At 38.7% G+C, this 25,964-nt stretch overlaps 2 protein-coding genes across 3 annotated transcripts in view; both read left to right on the forward strand.

Annotated features, from left to right (window-relative positions):
* The window catches only part of LOC136250635 (E3 ubiquitin-protein ligase rnf213-alpha-like), a 486,640-nt gene that overhangs the window by 433,600 nt on the left and 27,076 nt on the right, over positions 1-25,964 (forward strand). The window contains exons 81-91 of the mRNA XM_066042860.1: positions 6,766-6,819; positions 7,081-7,278; positions 8,017-8,092; positions 8,144-8,184; positions 8,484-8,575; positions 8,631-8,751; positions 22,671-22,866; positions 22,915-23,052; positions 23,137-23,303; positions 23,371-23,512; positions 24,335-24,412. Coding sequence (XP_065898932.1) covers positions 6,766-6,819; positions 7,081-7,278; positions 8,017-8,092; positions 8,144-8,184; positions 8,484-8,575; positions 8,631-8,751; positions 22,671-22,866; positions 22,915-23,052; positions 23,137-23,303; positions 23,371-23,512; positions 24,335-24,412 — 1,303 coding nt within the window. The remainder of the gene's footprint in view (positions 1-6,765; positions 6,820-7,080; positions 7,279-8,016; positions 8,093-8,143; positions 8,185-8,483; positions 8,576-8,630; positions 8,752-22,670; positions 22,867-22,914; positions 23,053-23,136; positions 23,304-23,370; positions 23,513-24,334; positions 24,413-25,964) is intronic.
* LOC136250634 (uncharacterized) lies at positions 16,333-21,727 on the forward strand. 2 transcript variants are annotated; one of them, XM_066042859.1, is made up of 5 exons: positions 16,333-17,246; positions 17,303-17,536; positions 17,618-18,220; positions 18,270-18,467; positions 18,512-21,727. In XM_066042859.1, the coding sequence occupies exons 1-5, from the start codon at positions 17,204-17,206 to the stop codon at positions 19,258-19,260; spliced, it is 1,827 nt and encodes a 608-aa protein (XP_065898931.1). In that variant the 5' UTR covers positions 16,333-17,203; the 3' UTR covers positions 19,261-21,727. The 2 variants fall into 2 exon arrangements, with proteins under 2 accessions (XP_065898931.1, XP_065898930.1); XM_066042858.1 differs by having other exon boundaries at positions 16,335-17,246; positions 17,585-18,220.

The raw sequence follows: 25,964 nt of genomic DNA on the forward strand, positions 1-25,964 counted from the left end.
GATTATGGATTTAAAAACTTATGAAGCATAAAGAATGTGTATAGTAATTATTGTTTTGTGCCTAATGCACAACTACAAATACGAATGCTGATTTCCACTTTTACTGTACCATTTGTTGCTAGTTCCAATGTTGATTCTTTCCCATACCATAGATTGTGATCATATAATTATTTTGAAGATAAGAGTGCATATCTGCATGTATGTTGTGACATCACTGTCGATGTGTGGTTATCCTAACCCTATGCAAGATTAGAAATTTTCCCTTGGAATAGGGATCATCATGCAGTACGATAGAACTGTATAGTAGGGACCACAAAGGAGTAGGCGTGGCCCACAAAAAATATGACCCTAAAATTAGCCTCAATTTTCCCTGACGACGATAAGGCAGTATTGGTTAGGTAAAACTAAGTACAAACAAGCTTTCGAAACACTTTCAACAAGTTGCTACAGAATTTTTTTTAAATATTATAAACAGAAGTTTCTACTGACTGAGTAACTGACTGACTGATGCCTTCAGACAAGCGTAACACGATAACGACTAAAGCTACGGGCTTGATTATTTCACTGTTCGACGTCGCTTCGGCCCGAGAGGTACCTCTTTTGGCATACTGCAGTACATACAATGCATTCTTCATGGACTTACCAATGTCCTCCTTTGTGTCCTATTCATCTTGGCTGACAATGAAAGGTGTCGATTTGGCAGTAGCACATGATGGCTTCCCTTCGTAACGGAAATTGTCTGCATTTTTCATAGTGGCTATATACTTTGATTGCAAAGGTGCTTTTCGAATAGTTCTTGATTCGTAATGCTGTGTTACGGGTTGAACATAGCTGACAACGAAGCATAATGGATACTTCACTTTTCAGATGATAATTGGTAGCTGGGGCGTGCGGCGCCGTTTCTTTTCTTTTGATGCGGTATGCGTGGGTTCAACAGTCATAGTAATTTTATTTTACAAAAAATGTTAACAAACAAGTACACAAAAAATTTGGAATTTTCAAATACCATAACACATCAATAAAAAGTACTGAAACAAGCTGGTCCAGGAGTAGTGCACGATATTAAATCACAAGGAAGTGTTATATCCCTACTGTACTCTTCTTATATTTGTGTACTTGTAGAAATAAAGGCAACAAAGCAAGGGAGGTCATCTACACCTACAAGTATACTATATAGTTGACATTTAATTCCTACTTCAGTCATATTCAGCCTGTAAATAGTATAATTATGATTGAAGTAAGGATTAACTGTCAAGTAGTACAGCTGCAGGCGTAGATGACCTCCCTTCTATAATCCCTACTTAAATGTATTTCCCTACACTTATTTGTTTACTTTTTGTAATAAAAGAATTCATTGCTGGTGAACCATCACATACTACATCTATAGGGCCAGATCCAAAAATTAATTGTATGACGACTTGCACCCCAAATATTAATTGCTGAAATGCAGCATCAAAAACAAAGAACAATATGAGAAGCACCTCTGCAATCAATCCAGTCACTATAGAAATTGTGATTGAACACAGGCATGCCACAACTGAAATGTAAAGTGGCCATTCTGCTTCAGTTTCAGCTATGTTCTACCCATTATACAACATTAGAACCAACGTTACAACGTTATACAGTGTTACAACCAATCAACATTCACATAGTGGTGGAGAAAGAAATAGGACACAAAGGAAGACAAAGGTAAGTCCATGATACCTGCATTGTAGCTACTGCAGTTGACCAAAAGGCACATCTTGGGCAAAAGGTGACATTGAACAGTGAAGAAATCAACCCTGTAGCCTATCCATAATTGAGTGATGCTTGGCTAGAGGCATCAGTCAGGCAGTCAGTCAGTTAGCAGAAAATTCAGCTAAGTATAGTTTCATGGAAACTTGTTGGAATGGTTTAGGGTTGCTCTGAAGACATTTATTAGCATGGTTATGCCTAACCAATACTGCCAAGCTGTCATAGAGGAACTGTGAGGCTGCTCTTTGGTGATTGTAGGAAATAGGTTATGCAATATGATGTAAGATGTATCACGTGTGATTATTAGTCTGATTGTGGCTTCCTCGTGTTATGATCATACATGTCACTGCGAGCAGTAGAACGCCTCATCTCACCGTTGTAATCGTCAACCTCGTTTTTCTAACCCTCATCGCTGATCCTTGGTGCCGGGTTGAGGCACCCCATCAGGTGATACCTTCGTTCTCAAGTGTTTTGTTGTTCCTGCCATCTTGTTCTCCAGATATCACCCATGTCACGGTCGTCGTATGTTTTTCGCCAAGGAGATCTTCCTAAGTTGGATCTACAAATCGACTGCGGCTCTGACTTTTCAGCCTGGCAAACGCAGTGGGAATCATACATGAGCCTGTCCAGACTTGGCAAAGAAACTGCTGTGAAACAAGAACAAGCCTTGACATTATGTTTTTCATGCAAAACTCTTACCATAGTCAACAACCTTGGCCTCACCACCGAGGACCGTGGAAGTGTAGCCTCCATTATTAGTGCCATCAAGAAGTACGTCGCTGGACACATTAATGAATCAGTGGAGCGACGGAATTTCCATCGTAGAACACAGCAGCCCGGGGAGTCCTTCGATGATTTCCTTGTTTCTTTGAGAGAACTAGTGAAAACTTGCAACTTCTGCAATGATGCTTACACACAGAAGAGCTTATGTGACCAAATAATCGAAGGCCTCCTTGATGGTGACACTGTCGAACACCTTTTACAAGAAAAAGACCTCTCTCTAGATAAAACAGTCCACATGTGCCAAGTCCAAGAGGGAGCCAAGAAACAACGAGCTGCCATACAGCAAGGACCTGGTCATCTCCACGAATCTGTGGCAGCTCTCAAGACACACCCACAAAAGAAGACATTTACACCACAACCTCTCTGTCTTGGTTGCGGAGCCCAGGCACATCCAGCAGGTCGCACACAATGCCCTGCATATCGTGTGTCATGTCACAATTGCAAGAAACTGGGTCATTTCTCCAGAGTCTGCCATTCCAAACTCATATAACCTCATCCACCGCGGCCCTATACATCTACCCTTCAATCTACTCAGTCCGATAGCTCCTGGTCCGAACAAGCAGGTCTGTCTAACATCCACCATGTCACATCTACTGACCCTGCACCCAAGCTAAAGTTGACATTACCACTCTTAATGGTGCCACCACCACAGCTGTTCTTCCAGACTCAGGTGCAGATATTTCAGCAGCCGGTACTAGTATTCTCTCTCAGCTTAATGAACACATTGACAACCTTTTACCTTCCTCCCAAAGCTGCGAATGGAGCAGAGATGCATCCTGTTGGCAGGCTGCCAGTATGTTTCAAGATTGGCAACAAGGAACACCTTGATGACTTGCACATTTACCCTAATGTTACAGGTACACTGATGTCCTGGAAGACATGTAAGGAACTTGGAATCCTACCAAACTGCTATCCCAACCCAACCATTTCCAGCACTACTGTCAATTCTGTAGCTGCCACCCCTCCAGTTGATAGTTTACCCCTTGACAAGCACTGTGCAGTTCAGGAGTTCCCCACCGTATTTGATGGTAACATTAACAGCATGGAAGGTGAAGAATTCCATATCTACCTTACTGATGATGCGAGACCATTTTGTGTTAACACCCCAGATCTATTCCGTACGCTTACCGTGACAAGCTGAAAGCTGAACTTGACCTCTTACAATCACAGAACATCATCACCCCTGTTATCGAAGCCACTGACTGGTGTGCACCTATTGTCGTAGCACCCAAGAAGAATACTGATCGGATACGTATGTGTGTTGACCTCTCACACTTAAATAGATATGTAAAGAGAGAAAGGTACCAATCACCCACCCCAGCTGAGGCCATTGCTGACATATCTACTTGCCAAGCTAAGTTTTTCACTGTTTTGTATGCTATGAAGGGCTATCACTAATGTCCTCTTGATCAAGAAAGTCAGCTTCTCACCACATTCATAACACCATTTGGCAGATTTAAGTATATGCGTGCACCATACGGAATTTCCTCCATATCTGAACATTATGATGGACATATGTATGAAGCCTTTGAAGGTCTCTCCGGTTTCCGCCGCATAGTGGATGACATTGTTATCTATGACAGTGATGTCACACAACATGCTTCACATGTCCAAGAATTTCTACAAAGATGTGCTGAGAAAAAGATCACCCTGAATCTAGACAAGTGCAAGTTTTGTGAGTCCTCAGTTACCTTCGCAGGATTCCAGCTCTCTGCTACAGGTTACCAAGTAGACCACACTATTATAGATGCCATCTCGAAATTTCCAACTCCAGCCAACCGTACAGATCTCCAATCCTTCTTTGGTTTACTTAATCAACTATCAGCTAGCACAAACACCGTCTCCACACTACTCACACCACTGCACCCCTTGCTCAGTACAAAGAACGATTTCCAGTGGTCCGCCACCCATGACCAAGCATTTCAAACTGCCAAAGAATCCCTTACTGATGCACCTGTGTTGTCATTTTTTGACATGAGTAAACCCACTAGACTATGCACAGATGCTAGCTGCCAAGGCCTTGGATTCATACTCCAACAGCAAGACAACTCTGGCACTTGGTGTTTGATTCAGGCAGGGTCCCGATTTCTCACTGATGCTGAATCTCGCTGCGCCATCATAGAGCTGGAAATGTTGGCCGTTGCTTGGGCTACCTTGAAGTGCCACTTGTTTCTAGCTGGACTACAACACTTTCAAGTTATCACAGATCACAATCCTCTTATTCTTATCCTTAACCATCACCGACTTGATGAAATAGAGAATCCACGTCTTCAGAGATTAAAGATTAAGCTGATGGCATATAATTTTACGACAGAATGGGTGAAAGGCACAAAGAATGATGCCCCAGATGCCCTGTCAAGGAACCCAGTGACAGACCGATCACCTGAAGATAGTCTTGCTGAGTTAGATACTCTTAGCCAACCAGCCCTGTCCATTACTGAGATACGAACTCTCACACAAACTGAACCACTACCATACCGCTTAGATGACCTCAGAAAAAGTGCCCAAGAAGACACAGAATATCAACAGCTCCAACATCTCATCTTACATGGATTTCCACCCCATCGTAATCAACTACCAGATGCTTGCAAACGATACTGGAATACTAGAGACAGCCTCACCATTGATGATGGCCTCATTGTTTTTGGCTGCAGACTTCTTATTCCCACAAAACTGTGACCTGTAATTTTGTCTCAACTCCATGAATCTCACCAGGGCACTGTAAGGACAAAACAACGTGCCCGTCTTTCCGTGTACTGGCCAGGAATAGACAATGACATCGACAGCACCATCCTATCTTGTAAGCATTGCCAAGACCATCTCCCCAGCCATACCAGAGAACCAATTGTTCAAAAGCCAAAAGCAGACCGCCCATTCCAGGAGATTGCAATAGACCTTTGCTCACACGCAGGCCACACCTATCTGATCATAGTTGATTGCCACACTGATTGGCCAGCTGTTATCCCTTTACACCCTAACACTACTACCTATACAGTCATCTCAGTTCTCCGGCAGTCCTTCTGCCGTACAGCTATACCTGACACTGTATGGTCTGATGGTGGACCACAGTTCACATCCAAGGCATTTTCTGAATTCTCAAAGTGCTGGGGTTTTCTACACAAACTTTCCTCACCAAGATACCCCTCAGAGTACCGTCAAGTCCATGAAGAAACTACTTCAAAACTCATGGAATGGCAGAGCCCTAGATGATGAGAAATTTTGTCAATCATTGCTACAATACCACAATACACCCAGTAGAAAGGATGGCTTGTCACCAACTCAGAAACTGTTCGGCCACCCTGTGCAAGATATCCTACCAGCTCACAGGCGGTCCTTCCTACCACAGTGGCAGCGACCAGCTCAAGAGGCTACACAGCAGGCTGAAGACACTTCCAGCAGCCTACTACAATCTCCACGCTCACAACGTGCCAGACATTCATGTTGGGTCACATGTTGCAGTACAAAATCCTCAGTCTCGACTTTGGGACATTTATGGGATAGTCACAGAGATTGGTCCACACCGTAGATATTATATCAAGACAACAGATGGCAGAGTTCTAGTCCGCAATAGACGCTTCCTACGCCGTCGTATCCCAACCTCAGTACCCAATGGACTTGGACCTTGCAAATCCATGGACTCCACCACGTCTGGAGCTTCTCATACTCAACGCAGATCTACCCGGGACAAACGCCCCACCAGAAAGCTGATTGAGGATCCAAACTGGACTTAAGTGCAACTGCAATTATAATTATTATATAAGCTTAGATTAGCAATTGATTTTTTTTGGCTGTGATTAGGACTGTTTTTGATTTGTGTAGCATTTGTTTTGTAATTTTATTCCCCTACAAATGCTTGAAAAGGGGGAGATGTAGGAAATAGGTTATGCAATATGATGTAAGATGTATCACGTGTGATTATTAGTCTGATTGTGGCTTCCTCGTGTTATGATCATACAGTGATAATTTTGGACAAGAAAGCCCAAACCTTCATGATCCCTGCTATACTGTACTGTATGATGTATGATACATTTCCCATACAAACACTTGCACATGCACACACACACACACACACACACACACACACACACACACACACACACACACACACACACACACACACACACACACACACACACACACACACACACAACACACACAACACACACAACACACACACACCAATGTATACATGTAAACCATTTTGGCAGACATACTGTATGTAACATTGGGATTGCCATATTTGTATAGAACTTAGATGAGTTGAAGAAATATGTAGCTGGCTTGAAAAATGTCAATGATGATGTAAGTATGATATATCTTATCATGTATTGTGTGCTATTGCACTGAATTTATTAACCTGTCATAATCTGGAATATGAGTACCTTGTTGTCTTTGTGACATATGTACTGATCATTTGTAAAATGCAGTACACCTTCAGTTGTTTGACACACAGCAATACTCATTGCAACTGTGTGTTTTATTAGAGTCTCACTTATTTTGTCATTACCTCAGAACACTGTGGTTAACTGTAGGTGTAACTTGAATGCTTTGTTCTTTTTACAGCTCAAAAAAGTAACTAGCCACATTGTAAATGGTGATTGCAACAATACTATCACCACCAAAACTCAAACCAAGCTTACTTCTCACTCAACAAAAATGATTGGAGTTGTTGTACATTGTGTTTGTGTGATACTTCAGCAGAAAGATGTACCATTTTTGAAGCCTTGTGTAGAACTACTCAAAAATCCTGGCTCACTAAAAGTAAGTACTATTTATTTATTGTAAAACGTTTATGCTATATATTATATTAGTGAAGTTAGAATCTGACTTTTTCTTGTAGTGTTGTTTTAGTTAACTATAACTAAACTAAAAGTACTTTTAGTAAGGCAAATATGTATTAGTTAACTAAAATTAAACTATAACTAAAAGCAAATCCATATCATAACTAAAACTAAATTTATAACTAAAACTAAATCCATAACTAAAAAACAACAGAATAATTTACTAAAACTAAATCTAAAACTAAGAAAGATAACTAAAAGTATAACTAAAACCAAAAGATTTCTTATGCACAACTAAAACTATAACTAAAACTAAAAGGTTTTCATGTTGTTAACTAAAACTATAACTAAAACTAAAATAACAAAGACAATATAACCATAACTAAATCTATAACTAAAATGAATTAAGAAGGATTACTATAACTAAAACTAAAACGAAGAAACTAGCTATGACTATAACTAAAACTAAAACTCTTTACTAAAACAACACCATGTTGCTTAGATCACTGCACGTATAAGTTCACATATGTTCTACAGGTGGAATGAAGCACAGAATGAAACTGTACTGCTATATGTAGCAACCAAACATCAATATATGCTATAGTTTGTGACCTGATGGTGGTTTAGTTAACTATAACTAAAAACTAAATGTACTTTTAGTAAGACAAATATGTATTAGTTAACTAAAACTAAAAGCAGCTAATATTTATTTTTACAGGTAGCATATTTACCAACAATGCCAATCCTTTCTCATGATCTAGTTTTTACTGATCACTTAATGGGATCATACTATAGTAAGTTATGCATTTACTTCTTTGTTCCGAAATATATATTTTATCATTTAGTATGCAAAAATGACCATGTCTTTCTGGTGATCACTGAAGATGTAAGTAAGATAACACAATTGGCTATTAATTTTATACAGATTGTATAATGGTTTTTACTATTATATTAATTGCATAATAATGTTAATGATGCAAATATATGTGTTTGAAGATGATTTTTGGGTATACATAGCATTCTTAAATGAGCACTTTTGTACTGTTTTTGTAATGTGTATGTATTTATGGTGCTAATGATCACATAGTCAAGAGTTCATACATACTATTATATGTACTACTTTACTACCACACCACACATTCATAAAACATGTATATGTTCAGCTAACTTATGTACATATTATAGTGTAAAAAAGTTGAAGAAATGAAGTGCCACTGTAATGCATATGTGAAGGTTGATGCAAACACAAAAAAGCCTGTTAAATTTGAAAAGGCTGGGTTAGTAAAATGTTATAGAATTCATGATCATGAGTGCATGTACATTTAATTACAGGGTAATTGATACTGGCCATATCCTTGGGAAAGCAGATACACGTAGTAAAGAATCTTTTAGTTGCTCAGTAATTAGAGTGATACTACATTCCATTCTTATCTGGTACAGTTGCTTTTCTGAGGTACGTATACAATTATGTTGTGTGGGTGTCTTTGTTGTTTGAATCTTTGTGTTTATGTATGTTTACAAGTGTGTATAGTATGTTGCATATAACAAAAAGAACTCAGCGAATTGATGCTAGATGATACTGCTTTTCCATAACTATGTCTATGCTTATCCTCATGCATGAAAATGTTGGTTATAAAAAATAAACTGCATCATTGAAATGCAGCTAGGAAATACAAATTACTTTGTGAGTAGAGGTGAGACGAATATCAAATTTTTAAATCCGAATATTCTTCAAATTAAAGAACGAATTAACAAATTATTCTTTAAGAATTTTCTGTATAACTAGGTGCTCAAAAGGGACAAAATCCTACTGATTACTGCTACAACTTATATGAAAAGTCCTTTACAATTACATGCACGTGTTTGTCTTTAAAAGATGATGAATTACAGTTTTAAAATGACAGCTTTCAGTTTTTAGAAGTTTTTCAATATTAAATATGTAATTGTCTGATTAACGAATATTAAACAAATAACGAATATTTCTTAACGAACAAATAACTAATATTCATACTATTCTTTTCAGCCTTATTTGTGAGTACAACAAATAATGGAGTAGCTATTAATGTCGGTCGTTTACACACAACCAACCTTTTGTTCCAAGCTGATATTGTTCACTTGTCCAATGATGGTGGTTGTTTTGGTAGTTGTGCAGGGTTCTATGGTTCTCCTACATAATTTTTCAATAGGACCATTGATATGATCAGCCACAAATTGTGGCTCCTAATTGCATGAGGCTTGGGGGCAAAATACCTGGGAGTTCCCAACTTTGAAGCCACAGGGATTTCTAAGGCCATCCTAACAATCCTAATGAAACCCTGCACTATCACACCCCAAGCTAGTCTTTGGATGGAAAAGCTACTCTTGGAATGTGGGAACACTGGACTTGAGTCTACCACACAAGACTCCCTTCAATAACTGAGTCTACCACACAAGACTCCCTTCAATAACTGAGTCTACCATACAAGACTCCCTGTTATGGCTGTGCATTTCCTCCCCTGATAGAATAATCCCATACCATAAAGTTAATTCCCTCTTCTTAATCCTTAATAAAGTTGTTATTTAGCAATTGGTTGTTTATGTACTAATTTCTGACATAGTTTTCTAGTCCTAAGGGTGGGCTATGGGAGGGGACTTTTTGTTCCACCTGCTTACACATTTGAAGTGACCCGTACACGCTGTATTTTTCCTGCACATGCGTTCATAGTGTTTTCCAATTAATACCTACTGTTCCATACTACATCTAGCATTGTGATGCAGGTGTGCTACGTACCTATCTAATGCTGGCTAGCTGCAATGTGTTGCTACACCGCCGAAACAAACATAAATTATCTCCCTCCGTTAACTTTGTTTAACAAGTTAAACTTCAATTAATGTCGGTCGTTTAATAGAGAACCACAAACAATCAACCTTTTTTTCCAAGCTGATATTGTTCACTTGTCCAATGATGGTGGTTGTTTTGGTAGTTGTGCAGGGTTCCATGGTTCTCCTACATAATTTTTCGATACGACCATTGATATGATCAGCCACAAATTGTGGCTCCCAATTGCATGAGGCTTGGGGGCGAAATACCTGGGGGTTCCCAACTTTGAAGCCACAGGGATTTCTAAGGCCATAGAAAGGCTACAGCCTTTCCCTCCAAGCCGCACGTACATAGGAACCCCACACTGTACCACTAGCCAGAACACTGATCCCTGCATTGATAACAAGGCAGAGATGGGATGTAACATATAAGAATGAATGCTTGTGCAAGATGATGTAATAGAGGATTTAAGAACCTGAGTCCTGGGTAGCAAATGTCCATTCCTCACTAGGCCACTGAGAGTAGGCAATGAAGTATCGATCCTTATCAAGGGGGCATCATGAACTAGCTAGGCCACAGACACAAAACAATAGATGGGAGTGTTGCAACTAATCATTTACTGTGTATATTGGGGTATATTGTGGGGGGAGGGGGGGGATAGGATTGATGAGGGGGTTAATGCAATGAAGACAGGAAGTCCATATAATCGTGTGCAATGTGTTGTAAGCACTGCGCAATGGCGGCCAATATATATTATGTTTTATGCAAGAGTAAATATAACTTGCTACATATTATTATTTTATTTTATTTTTTGACTAAAATACTGGTATGCACACTCTTAACCATACCATGTGAAGGCTATGATAACGAAAGTCCATCCAGCTAGCTGAGGCCAAATTCAGCACTGCCAACTAACTGACAGTGTGCTACTACTATAACCACCAAAAGTGCCATAACAGAGTTCCAGCCTATGGAGCACTAACAATCCCAACGGTTGACAGTTTATACTGCACATACTGCATGTGCCTGCATCCCTGTCAATAGTCCCAAAAACAAAGACAGGTATAGTTCATTCCTTAAATATGTCGTGTGTCTTTGCATCAATGTGGTACACCCATTAGGACAATATACTAGTAATGTACTTATATACTGACTGCTGAGATAATATCGGAAGAGGTATAACCCAGCATCTAGTAACATTATTTAGAGGTATAGTGTATGTGATATTTTAAGCAGCCAGCTACAGAGAATATATATGCAGTGGTGACTGTCAACTGTGTCTGTCTGAATTATAGTGGAAACTTAAACAACTACACAATACTCTGTGATGTTCAATAACATTAACTGTGTGCAGCAGTGTTATAGCCTATTCCTGTTGGCATTGCATAGTGTTAAATAGTAGTGTATAATGTGTCAATTGTTGACCAAATACTTTGCATACTCAATTGCCACCAGAATTCTACACTGGGTGTACACACACCAGCTGGGGTGCTTGTCAGTGACACAGATTGGTAATGGTGACAATTATTGAGCATGTATCTATACTTAAGGAGTGTATGTATGTGCATTGTTTGGAGAACGACAGAACGTGTTGGACAGTTCCTGCCAGTGTCGGATTGCAGATATCAATACATGTGACCGGGCCCGTGAAAACAGGGCACGTGGGCACAAACTACACCCCGTCACTCTACAGGTCATATCTCAGTACTGGAACGGAATATTTGTATTCTGTAACTTGTATCATAATGCCAATTAAATGCTTACTAAGAGTTGAAAATTGCATTGCCATACCATAACAGTACAAAATGTTATGAGTGATAAAAGTTTGAAAAAGTAGGCAAAAATCATGTGTCCACATGCCCTATTCTCGCAGGCCCAGTCACATATAGTGTTAGGTATTTATGTAGGTACATATGAAGTGACCTTTATGCATCAATTATGGTAGTCACACTTTGCATGTGTATGCATCCCATCTGGGTACGCAATGTATGTGTCACACGCGTATGAAGTGTAACCAGTGTTTGAAATAGAATGCTCACTGACCCCAATGGCCAAGTGGGATTTTGGGTGATCACCTTCATTTCTGAGACATGATAATGGTTGTAGCTGTGCCTCCAGAATTTTTATAGCAATCCTACAAGGCAGCTCCATATTTTACCTAGGTGGTACTAACATTGATAACCACAAAGGTGAAAGCTTTTGTCAAGTGTGTGCATGTGTATATGTGTTTGGGACACACAGAGAGGGGGGGGGGGGGAGGTGGGTAATTCATAATCAGTGTCCCTGGTAGTATTAGCTAACCAAGTACGAATAGTATGCAATAAGATGATGGCGGATAATGTCATACAGCAGTTATACGTACCCAGTGTTAAGCGATACTTGCAATACAGTAATACTGAATAATACAGTGGAACCTCTATTATCTGCACAGCCCAAATTGGTCACGTGGCTTGTAGTTTATTGACCATAATGAAGTTTGGTTTAGATGAAAGCACAAGGAGGGAGCCTAAAGGCTGCTGTTTACCTGTTTGATGGCTTGTTTATTGTACTACTAATAACTACCACTTGGTTGCTAGGTGATAATGCATTTTTACAGCCCAGGGAAGTGACCATGACTGCTCTGTAGTGACTTCCCCCTCTGCCCACTAAACTGCATAGCACTAACTGATAGCAATAACAACATTACTTGTATTTAAGTTAGTCACTTTAGCATAATAGCATGTTATTCTTAGTTACGGACATTTCTGAGATACGGACAGTAGTAGGTACCAGACCGCCCGGATAAGTGAGGTTCCACTGTAACTACAAATACTGTTATATATTTTTCTGGCTCACCTGGGCCCTCTAGGTACTACTAGTACTTTTACACTGTCATTATGTTCTTGCAATACCCGTGCTGTCTCATGTAGTGCTGGGTGGTATTGCATTTTTGCTCCCTGTATCCAATATTGAGAAGAAAAAAAACCCTGATATCCTGATAGTCAACTAATTCACATTTTAAATCAAGCTGGTAATGTTTATTATAGTCAGCAGTTAATCTGTAGTTGAAAGTTACCACAAGTGAAAGTTACTTGTATCCAACAGGTTGTAAATGTATTTTGCTAACTGCTATAGTAGGCTAGTGCTACACTGTAATCGGTTCACTTTTAGGCAGGGCTTGTGGTCATCAACACATAATTAATTAAATGCCAAAGACCTGATGTCTGGCTTCCCTCATAGCATAATACACCTAATGTCATTCATATCGATATACCTGTATGTTTGAAAGCGAATACCTTTTGACCAGTTCAGTGATAATATCGTGGTATCCTGGTATGTATCATCCAGCACTAGTACAATGTACTGTTTTATGCATAATTGTTGTCCAGTCTTATGGCCTCTACAATGAATATGAGTTATTCAAATACAGTTGACCTACATACTGGGGAACCGTCAAACTGAAAATGAACAAGCCAAGTAATATATAACCACTCGTTACATGTGAAATTGAGAAACTGTAAATAGCTAGTAAGGAGAAACTTCAGATGAAGATAGCAGGCCCACAAACTGTTGTACACACAGTATCTTTTGAGTCTGCTCGTCATTTATACTACATCTGGCTCAAGGAATACACCCACAGATAGCTGAATACATACTACTGTAGCAAGCCACCCTTCAAGAATCATAACCACTACATTGTTTACAATAATTTATGGGTACAATAACTTATGGGTACAATCAATAATTATATTACAATGAAAACCTGTAGGACTTTTCCATTGTTGGACCACAGACACTGCTCCACCAGTGATACTAACGTTTGCCATGCAAACCAATGACCAAAGCATATGAACTGGCCAGAAATCACTTTAATATATTCATAAAGACCATTTCAATCAACTCCTCTAATAGAACATGCATATAGGTGAACAGTTTGGATGGAACTGTATTATTCCCACACATGTGGTACAATTGCACATACCAACCCTGTTTCCTGCACCATTTGTTATGATACTGTACATATAGAAAATTGTGATTAAATGGTGGATCATATACAATGTAACCAGGTGGAAAAGGGGGGGTATTTATTTATTTATTGTTTGTGGAAGGGGAGGAGTAGGGATAGGCTGCTTCATGACAAAAGGAACTAAAATGAGGGCCCTGGAACACACACTGCTTGCTTAATATTCTTTACTAACCCTTTTTAATTTTATTTTTTCTATAAATATTTATTCTGTGAACCAACTCACTGGCACCTGTACTACGCAAAAATAAAAGGAGGGTCATGCCAGTGCCAGACTGGAACAGCCTTGTACCACGCACTATTTAATGCTATGAAGGCACACATGGGGTGCCACAAAGGTGCAAGGTGGACCATCACAATGTAAACCCCAGGACCCCAAGACCAAGGAGTGTTAACTTGTCAATGGGCCCTTTGGGCACCTAAGGTTGAGTACCATTGTATTACACACAATATCTTTAGAGTCTGCTGATTAATGTCATTTATATCGAACTCAGCTCAAGTCACCACTGTAGCAAGCCACACTTCATTTTATACGCTATATTGTTATACAATAAGTACTATAATTGTATTACAATGAAAACCTGAAGTACCCTCCCATAATTAGACCACTAACAACACTCCGCCAGAGGCATTAACATTTGCCAGCACATACCGACCCCATTGTCTGTACCTTAATACAAATGACTATTGTTTATATTTATTATTATACTGTGCATATAGAAAATATGTACCATTATTGTGATTCAGTGGTGGATCGTATACAATCAATGTAGCCAGTTGGAAGTACGGGGATTTTTATTTTATTATTTATTTTATTTTTTTGTGGAAGGGGAGAAGGGGTAGGCTGCTCCGAAAATTAAAATGAGGGGCCCTGCCAATGCCAGCCAACTACTGGAACACACACCACTTCCTTAATATTCTGTACTAACCAACATTTTCATCCTTCAGTGAACCAACTCACTGGCATCTGTACTACACACAAATAAAAAATGAGGGCCATGCTAGTGACGGCCAGCTACTGGAGCGCCTAATATTCTTTACTAACCAACATTTTCCCCCTCGGTGAAGCACCTGTACTACACACAAATAAAAGAGGGCAATGCCAGTGCCAGCCAACTACTAGAACACTCACCATTTGCTTAATATTCGTTGCTAACCAACATTTCTCCCCTCAGTGAGCCAACTCACTGGCACCTGTACTACACACTATTTAATACTATGAAGGCACACACAGGGTGTTACAAAGGTGCACGTGTCCATCACAATACAAACCCCAGGGGTCCCTGAGACCAAGGAGTGTTAACTCACCAATGGGCCCTTGGGGCACCTAAGGTAAAGTGGTAATTGCCTACAGCACAAAAGATTCCTGGGTACACCCATTAACACACCTGCTGGTCTGCTAGACTTATGCTGTCAAAATATGTAGGTAGATCAATTTTGTACTGCACACATTAAATTCCGGCAGTTTATTTTATGATGGTGTTCAGTATGACACAACCACAATACAGTGACCACTATGTTGATTGCTATTTGGATTAGCAATAGTTTTGTAGTGCTAAGGATACCCGTGTCCCCTAATTCCAGTTGCCAACCTTGGTGGGAAATGATTACTTCCAATATCAGTGTGACTGCTCTATTAAAATGAGTGCTTGTCACGCAATATTAGCTTTGCTCACCCAGCCCCATCATGATTTGTGTATTAACCACAACAGGCACATCCAGCTTAGTACCCTGTACCTAAACTAAATGGCAGCATGATTTTTGCGTCTGGCCACGCCCCCACTTGAGCCAGTTCAGCGATGCACACGTAGACATAATAGTTTATGGTAATTATTGTCGAAGATTACCTTATTTAATGCCTAGTGCACAAGTCAAGGTAAATAAATCTACCCTCTGCATGCCTACACTGAGTGTCCCCAAACGCGCGGGGAGTTTCGTGCGGAGGTTTCGTGGCTTTTACAGCTGAGACAAACAATACATTGGTTTGCTGGCATACATACAAGTCACGCACAGCAATGCATGGAAAAAACTCAACAGGCAGGCATTAAGGCAACTGGTTAATCCACCGTCCAAATAATGAATTATTTCATCTCCCACCGGCCACATGTCTCGCCACTCCTGCCCACTACGTAGTGGCACAACTTCCAAACCGGACTCTCCAGTATGCCCATGACTTGCCCACATCACTGGTCCTTTTCTTCTCTTTCAGCATCATAAATGAGACTCCACCTGCTTACACATTTGAAGTGACCTGTGGTATTTTTCCTGCGCATGCATTCATAGTGTTTTCCAAGTAATACCTACTGTTCCATACTACATCTAGCATAGTGAAGCAGGTGTGCTACGTACCTATCTAATGCTGACTAGCTGCAATGTGTTGCTACACCGCCAAAACAAACATAAATTATCTCCCTCCGTTAACTTTGTTTAACAAGTTAAACTTCAATTAATGCAGCAGCTGGAAGAATATATTTATCTTGTTTGGCACTTATCCATCATACAGTAGGGGACAAAATAAAGTTTACATTCCGATTTTAAAAAACGATGGTAATGTTGTTAAGTTTTCATTGTTATAATGACTGTGCAATCATAAAACGATTGTACAAAAACGATTACATAAGCGTTTATACGATTACATAAGCGTTTAGATGATTACATAATCGTTTAGACGATGACGCGATCGTTTAAACGATTACGCAACGAAGTTGAAGGGCGGCAACGTGCACTGTATCCTTGTGCACAAAGCAGGTGGTTACGAGAGCGCAGGCTGTCATGGAAAGCGAAAGGCCAGTGGGTGCTCGACGGGTGCTGGCACTCATTAACGAACAAACCGGTAAGCTATTACTTGTTAGTGGTTTGTGGGATGTACTCGTAAAGGATATACTCGTAACCACAAAGCAATTAGTCAAATAAATATTTACCGCCCAGACACAAACCACAAACCACTAGCCCATTTACCAGTAATGTGTTTATTATGCAGCCCTTTTTACAGAACACTACAGTCATTATGTTGTGTATTGGCCAGAAGGCAGCGTTTCTTCAATTAACGCTTCCAAAGTGCAGCCTGACAAAGTGGCCATAGGCCAGGAGTACCAATTAACAATGGGGAAAAACAAGAAGCACAATGGCATTGTGGTGGCCAGAGGTAAAGAAAACATACAAATGTTATATACAATTTTATAGTTTCAATGTATATTTTAGGCACACAAGCTGAAATGGACAAGTTAGAAGACCAGTTTGTCACTGGTGACTGGGTTCCACCAACTGTTACCATCCCAGTAGAAGAAACTTCAACACCAACAGCACCTAAAAGAAAGACAAAGAAACGTAAACAGAAGACGAACAGCAATGAAGCAGAAAAAGAGAAAACGAAACGTAAACGGAAGACAAACAACAATGAAGAAAAGGCTAAAACAAAGAAAAAGAAAAATAGTGGTGAGTTAAAATAATTCTACATATACATCAATAATGAATAAATTACAGGTACAATTTTATTTGTCACACCAACATCGGAAGTGGGTTCTGTTGAGGCAACAGCAACTACCTGTAGTATCTCTCTGGTGACATCTTCCAGTTCATCCACTGTGCAGACAGAAGTCCTACCTCCCAGTTTGGCAGTGACCACAGCTGTTACTTTACAATTGCCCCACAGTTCTACAGTGACAACACCTCATTGTTCGGCAGTGAATATGCCTCCTAACTTGACAGTGAAAATGCCTCCTAACTCAGCAGTGACAACAGTTCCTAGTTCGGCAATGATGACTGCTGCCAGTTTGACAATGACAACACCTGTCACTTTACCATTAGTCACGCCTCACAGTTCTACATTGATGACATCCATCAGTTCTAGTTGGGCAGCGATGACACCTGTAACTTTGACACCTCCCACTTTGCCAATTGTGACATCTACAGTGGTGACACCATCAGCAAGTTTAAGGAGCTTCCCTTTTGTACCATCTTCAACATCAACAACAACAACTAACCCAGATCTCTTTAGCTCGTTGGTATCAGAAGTTGAAGAAATGACATCACCGCAGGCTGACAGGGTCTTGGATCAATTAAAATCCATGTATGGTGATACCTGGGACCCATATGATGAGCTGGCATTCTGTGATTCAGGTATTTATCTTTTACATCAAAGAGTTGTGATCACTGTTATATATCACAGGTTCTGAGAATGATATGCCCTGTAGAACAAACAGCAACAGTAACAATAGCAACAATCAAAATAGTTACATCAGCAGCAACAGCATTGATGGTAACAACATTATTGAAACTGGAATTTCTGTAAAAACACTAATGGAGAATCAAAAAACAATCATTCACCTACTCAAAGCCGTGGAAAATACTCAACGAAGAACAAATGGTAACTAGTGTTGTGATCTTATAGTTGTTATTATTTTTAAACAGAAATCCAATCTGAATCAACATCAAGCAGATACATCAATGAATCAACATCAAGCAGATACATCAATGAATCAACATCAAGCAGATACATCAATGAATCAACATCAAGCAGATACATCAATGAATCAACATCAAGCAGATACATCAATGAATCAACAAGCAGTGTTACACATCAACGAAGAAGACCAACACATCAACAAACACCGACATATCAACAAACACCATCAACACGCCAACTAACAGTATCACTCACTGACCAACAAACATCATTCACCGACCAACAAACATCAACAAATCAGCAAGTTTCATCATCGAATCAACAATTAGCAGCAAACCCACAGGCATCATCAACAACTTCATCATTGGCTTCTTGCATTGAAATACCAATATCTGGTAATGCCCACAAATATGGTATGGTTTCATCGAGTGAAATAAATCGCAATTCATTAGTGGGTCCAGACATCATTGTAGCCAAGTACAAGCGACATCACAAAGAAAGCAAGGTGTCAACGTTAGCTCAACGACTGGCTCAGAAGTCATACTTCGGGGATGATGTGCTGGTTAGATGTACTCCACTTGGTAGTACACTATACCCTGCTCTTCCAATTGTAGAGCTGAATGAATTAAAAAGAAAAATATTTCAGCTGTTTCCAGAATACTGGCTGAATCCATTAAAATTTGAAAGCATCTGGACTGAATGTGCTAAGTCTATCAGCCAACGCTGCAAGCGGCTAAGAAATCAGAATCCATAGTCAATAAATTATTTATACAAGCCAACTACATATTATTCTTTACATACTCTCATATTCCTGTATTACATACATAGTGACTATAGTGGAAATTATATGCAACTTACTATTTGATGATGTGAAAATGTACCGAGTCATTATCATTCACCAGTTCCTTTATCTCGAGCTTTGACGTTGAACCAGGCAAGTACTTTTTAAAAGCCATGCGGTAGCGAAAAATATTCCTTCGTATTAATTGGATTGCTTCACGTGAGCTCTTCTAGAAGATTCGATCCTTTAGCGTGTGTGCTCATCTCGGTGTAGCAAAGACGCTTGTTTTGACTGACAACACAAGTAAATGTGGCTTTCAGGAATGGGTGTTATAAGGGAGTTCCTTAGTGCTTATCAAAGTAAACCGAGGTGAGTTTCCGTGATTACAATCATTATCCGCTAAGCGGCTGTAATTACGATCGCTTGTGTTCCTGTAGTGTGATAGAGTGACGTTATGGGGTGGATAGAGGTTAATATAATAGGACTTTTAGTATAATAGCAAAATCGAATTAGATATAAACCATAGCTAGCTTTCCTCCGTAAATTAGATTCAGTTTTACAAGTATGATAAAATTAACATGTACGTAGTAACAATAAAATATTACACAGATTGTATTTTCAGTTAGTATCCAGTAGCAGCTCCATTTAATTGTATAACTTTTGGTAATACTTTTTTAAATGATTGATGTATTTTAAACACTTGGCGACAGTCACGCTGTCCCAGAATTCTTTAATCCCATCTATTAGTTCTTGCTTTGTTCTAGGTTTTTTGACACGTCGGATGTACTCTTTCAATTCGTGCCAGAGATTTTCGATGGGATTGCAGTCCGGCGACTCAGCAGGCGTTCGCCACCACGTGACTTTTTGATCTTTCAGAAATCGCTTCGCCTCATTAGATGTGTGCTTCGGATCATTGTCAGCCATTAAACGATGTCCATCAGGGTAAACTTTCTGAAGAAAAGGGATCAAAGTCTCTTCCAGGATTTTGACGTAGAAAGAGCCATCCATTGTACCTTCAAAAATACATATCCCAGTCTTCCCACGTTTGCTGATCCCTGCCCAGATGTGAACTTTCACAGGACGTTTAGCTCTGAAATAAAAATTACATACATTTACATTTTAAACAATTTATTGCATTTATTATTATTAAATAATGAATTAGTGAATAATTACCTAGGTTTTAACCGTGGTGTTTCCCCTTTTCTTCGGCAGCAAAAATGCTTGTGTGTCTCCAGTTGTACGGAGCACTCGTCAGTCCACACAACGTTGTCAAAGTTATCATTTCGATGTTGCTGTGCCCACTCCAGACGTTTCAACTTGTTTGGTTCGCGTATTAATTGGCAGTAGGCACTACCCCTGAAGGTCCACCCAAGTGCTGTACGACAACGAAGAATAGTTCTTCTGGAAAGTTGGTAGCCCATTCCTGTTAACAGAGCGTGTAACTGGATGGCTGTCGTCTCGTCGTCCTCCATCATCCGTTCATCGACTATCCTCTGTATTTCGCGTGTTATCTTCGAAGGTCTTCCAGAACCAGGGCTTCTTGCGATGGATCCTGTTGTTATAAACTTCTTGATAAATTGTGCTATCCCAATTCGTGAAGTTGTGACAGTTCCTTCGTCTTTCAGCAGCTTCGCTATTGTTGGAGGTAGATACCCTTGTTGGTAATAGTATAAAATTCGCCGTTTCTCGTACCAAGAATAAACCATATTTCAGTAGCGCAGACAATCGAACAAACAACAACTGTTACAGTCTTTTACATACCTACTGCATTATACTTATATAGTTACTGTAGCAAACGTAAAAACACTTAATAAGTTTTATACGTAAATTAGCTATGCACCCCAATTGTTATTACTATGCAACCGTTTTTTTAAAGAGAAAAACGTTTGTTTTGTAAAAACGGGACAAGTATAAAACGACGCCTTGACAAACGTTTTTACTAGAGCAAATGTAAACTTTATTTTGTCCCCTACTGTAACTAGTTCGAGGGTATGAAGCTTGAAGCGCCTGTTCCGCCAAAGGCAGGCCATCCTAGCTCGTCTTGAACTTTAAAAAGCTTACCTTCATACAGACAATGAAAGATACTTAACAAGTAAACCTCAGGGTTGGGTTCAGCTTTGGTTTCTTCTTCACCCAAGTGTATATCGTTTTAGGTTCTCCTTGGTTCATATATATCACTAAGAGAGGTTGCAGCTGGTAGAAGGAAGCATAGTAGTACACATCCTGACCTAACACTCAGAGATCTCAAGGCTATTCTCCTGATTTCACTTTTTTTTCATTCAATAATCTTAATTTTTGATCCAAATCTTGTTTTTTTGTTTTTATTTGCGTAACTGCCACATGAATAGCAAGAGCCATAAGTTATGTTTTATAAAACCACAGGTGTATTGTTTTGAATTGAGACTTACAACTTCCATTTGAAAATGACATAAACCTATGTATAAATAGTGTATTAATTTTAAAATGAAGTAGGGATCCAAGCAATAAAAGTAAGTAGGGATTTTCCCACCAAGCTATGCTGTAATATCATCATTCATCTCTACTTACTTTTTATTGCTTGGATCCCTACTTCATTTTTAATTTAAAATACTAGTTTGGTTTTCTTTGTTATAGCATGCAGCTATACATGTGTGACTATTCTAATAGGGTGACTGCTGTATTAGAGTATTTTGAGTCAGCCTTTCATTACTAGGGGTGTGTCACTATTTCATTGTGCTAGCATACAGATAGGCTAATACTTTCAGGGTGTGTCATCGTGATGGATTGTTAAGAGGTATGGTCTCAGTGCTCGATCGTTATTGATCAACCAAATTGTGTTAATTAATTAACAGACATGGCATTTGTGAAGTTACAGGTATCTACTGAGCGTAAGCGCTTCAAAAAGTTTGCGGCGTCTAAATATGCTGGTGTTGATAGGAAAATTTGATGCCTCAATATGGTTTCATTGCATGGAGAAGGAAGAAGACTAGCATGATTGAAGATGAAAGGAAAGACAAGGCGCAGAGGGTACACACTCGTTGACACCCCAAAAGACACATCCCACTGGTGAGTTTGCTATTGTGGCATAAAAATGGTGGCCGTGTACTACTTCATTTGGTCTCCAGCCTTGTGACTGTGGTCAGGCAGACAGATAGGCAGGTTGGAAGTCAGTCTAAAATCCAAGTTTTAGCGATTTAGCCATCTATTAGTGTTTTCTTCTTTTTAAAATGCTGTATTTGATGTTAATTAAACTAATATTATTCCGTAAAGGTGATTTTCATTGCATAAGATTTCTCTAGGATGATTTTTGAAGGCAGCATTTCAGGCAGCGCATGTCATTTTTTGAGAGATCTCTACTTACACACACTAGTACAACACTTTGTGTTTCTTATGTATTTCCTCAGGCTGATAACACTAATTTGAGTGCTCTTGTTAATCCTCATGTTCCTGAAAAACTTCTGCCACTTTTCTTTTGGAAACATCTGGAAAAAGATTTGGTTTTGCTGTCTATTGCACTTGATTGCAGTATTGATGATGCAGTAATGAGAGTACATTTATTATTTAAACAACTGTCAGAAAAACTTGCCACTAATTATCCTAGTATGTTTGTACATAAAATATATTTTATTAAGTATAATACTCTTTCAGACTGCAGCAATGGTAATGACTGGTCCACTGCAGAAAATAGACAAGAATGGGAGGATCATTTCAGCGTACATTTCATTGCACCATGTATACAGAATAGTGCTTTAAAATTAAAAGATGTTTATTGCTCTGTAGTGAAAGGTATGAATATTAAATCCTTTTGTCTTATAGTATTATGTACTTGACATTAATTCTGATCAATACATCAACTGTAATTGTTAACAGATACCGACACCTTTTACTCACGAATCTATGAGAGTGCAGTTGACAGTAATGATCAAAGTGTTATACACTCAGCATTGTGGAGATACCGGACTAGAGTGTCACTGGAACATATCATGTCATTCTCTCAAAACAGAGAACACAAGATTCTTAGTAACTTTTTACAAAAAGTACATATCAATCACAACGTGTTTGTATGCTAAGTATTATTACTGTTGGTATTATTAATTTTTGTAGGAGTCAATTTTAAGAGCTATGCAGTACCTACCTGGAATTCTAAAATTACAAAAGTATTTGTTTGATCATTTTCATCATCAAGTAGGACAGGAAACACAATTGCATGACACTATTGGGAAGTACAAAAAATCAAGAAAGCAAGGTAATGAACTATCAATAGTGGGTTCATAATAGAGATCGTCCATGGTTTTTTTTCTTCATAAAATTATGTTTGAATGTTGGGTTTGCTGGTGTGCATCTCTTGTTATCTGTTCTATAAACTCGTGTATAGGCCAGGAAAGCTTACTCTATGCTAAAAACTTTTGTTTGTAGGGTGTTTTTGCTCTGTGATTGTTATAAGTGGGTGGGTTATTCATAATATTCTAATAGAACAGTCACGTAAATTCTCTAATATTGCAGTCAAGTGAATCTGATAACATGCACTGAATTTGACAGCTATTAAAGGCACTATAGTAATGTAAAATTCAAACTCATATTAGAAGACTCTGTATGCACATTGGAATTTGATCAATTTTATGTGTATACCAAAACAATGGCTGTACATAAAATGCAAAATTGCTCTGAGCCAAGCCAATCTTCAGTATTATTAAAACAAATTCATAATGGATTAGCAAAAAGTATACAAACAAGATGAACAAAAAAATTTAACAGGGGAATAGAGAGCACTGAAAAAGCCACAAAACAAGAAAAGATCACTGGGGTGGTATGTAGACCACAGATCCCTATTTTGAATGAAGCATGTAACTAAATTTTATGATAGAGAGTCAAAATCGGGTTACATTACCACCCCCAGCAATTTATTCTTGTTTTGTGACTTTTTCAGCAATCTTTATTCACCCTTTTAAAAGTTTCAATTTACATAATTATGTTGATGTATGGAATTAAGTAGAATGGCATACTAAATTGAAAAGTATACATGTGTACAATAGTTATCATTCACATAGCTACAGCACATTTCTTTCAGATCAAGAAATGTTTGATGGAATGGTGAAAATGTTTAGTGCTGCTTGGGAACTGGTAAAAAGACATTTGATAAATCATGGTAGGTATACTACATATATCTAAATAGTTACAACAAACCAATGGGGTTTTGTACTTAATCTGTCAACATGACACTCAAGGCCCTAAGTCTTCAGACATCTTTTTTACACATCAGTTATCATGATAGTGGTTCATAATGAGAACCACTATCATGATAAAAGCAACCTTCTAGGCAAGTATGTTTTGAAAACTTTCTAAAGCTTTCTGAAGTGCTATTAATTTTACTGAACAATAATTATTTTACACCTGGAAAGTAGTCTTAATCATTTTCAAGCTTCCAAAACACTCCCAAATCTTCATCTTCTCATTATTATTCTTGTTTTGCATGTCTACAGCCTACAGGAAGCAAAATTCAGCAATAGAATTTAATTGCATGTTTTGAAAATATTCCTACCCAGGTCTGTGTTGTATTAAGGTCTTAAAGTATTTGCGATATATAGTGCAAGAATTATAATTTTGAGATGTCATAGGTGTGTGAAGCCATAGAAGTGATGCTTCAAAACATTGCTTGCTGCAATGTATGGAACTATAATACATGTTAGCTTAAACATAAATGCTACTCACTGAAATATAATTCTGAATGTTTCAAAGTTTTGAAATCTTGTAAAAGTCTTTATTTCCATGCTGTTACAGAAGCGGAGTGTTCCATATATAGTCACAAGAAAGTGCTGATCCATCCTTGCATTATATTGCTGCAATGTCAATTTTGCTATTGATTTAGCACCAACATAAATGTTTTTTTTTTTTAAATGTAGTTTATTGCAACGCAATAAATTGAAGTTAACATGCCTTGGTGTGGGCATAGAATGGATACAGTGCAAATCTACGTACCATACCATAGTAAATGAAGCCAGCATCCTGTAGTGATAAACTAGCCTTTCGAGTAAAAGTAATTAAATCCAGCAACACAGAAACCTTGAGTAGACTGTAAGGTCCATTAGAGAGGCATTGTATATTAGCAGTGCTAGCACCACAAACTGAAATCAACACTTGTTTCAGGTAAAAGTTGAACCAATCTTGTAGGATACATGAAACGTAATGACGTCATATGATTCATTGTAATAAACTGGTTTGACAGGTTTGAGATCACGAGATCATGCCATAGTGCATGGTGTGTTGGCGGACAGAAAAACTTTTTTCCCTCCCTCCCACCCAAAACCATGCATTAAGTATATGTGCCAGTACATATGTTGTTGTATGCGCTTGTACGGTTGTCCACATAATCTATGTATATAATAATAATAAAAATTGAACCTTTGTATGCATAACTTAGTTACACTGCTTGCTTGGTTGTTGTCAGGCATGGGGCGAAGTACTTTGGTACTTGTACTTAAGGACACTTAAGTACACCTTCTTGAGTACTTGTACTTATACTTAAATACTTTTTGTACAAATGTAATGTACTTGTACTTATACTTAAGTCCTAAGTTATGTACTTAAGGTACTTAAAGTACTTTGAAGTACATGAAGTACAATGAAGTCCATATGCAAGTGAAATAAGTTGTAGCTATATTGGCTCAAAGATAATACATTACATGGTCAGCTTTTGGATG

This window comes from Dysidea avara, chromosome 3, assembly GCF_963678975.1.
Source record: "Dysidea avara chromosome 3, odDysAvar1.4, whole genome shotgun sequence".
In the NCBI taxonomy this organism is placed as follows: domain Eukaryota; kingdom Metazoa; phylum Porifera; class Demospongiae; order Dictyoceratida; family Dysideidae; genus Dysidea; species Dysidea avara.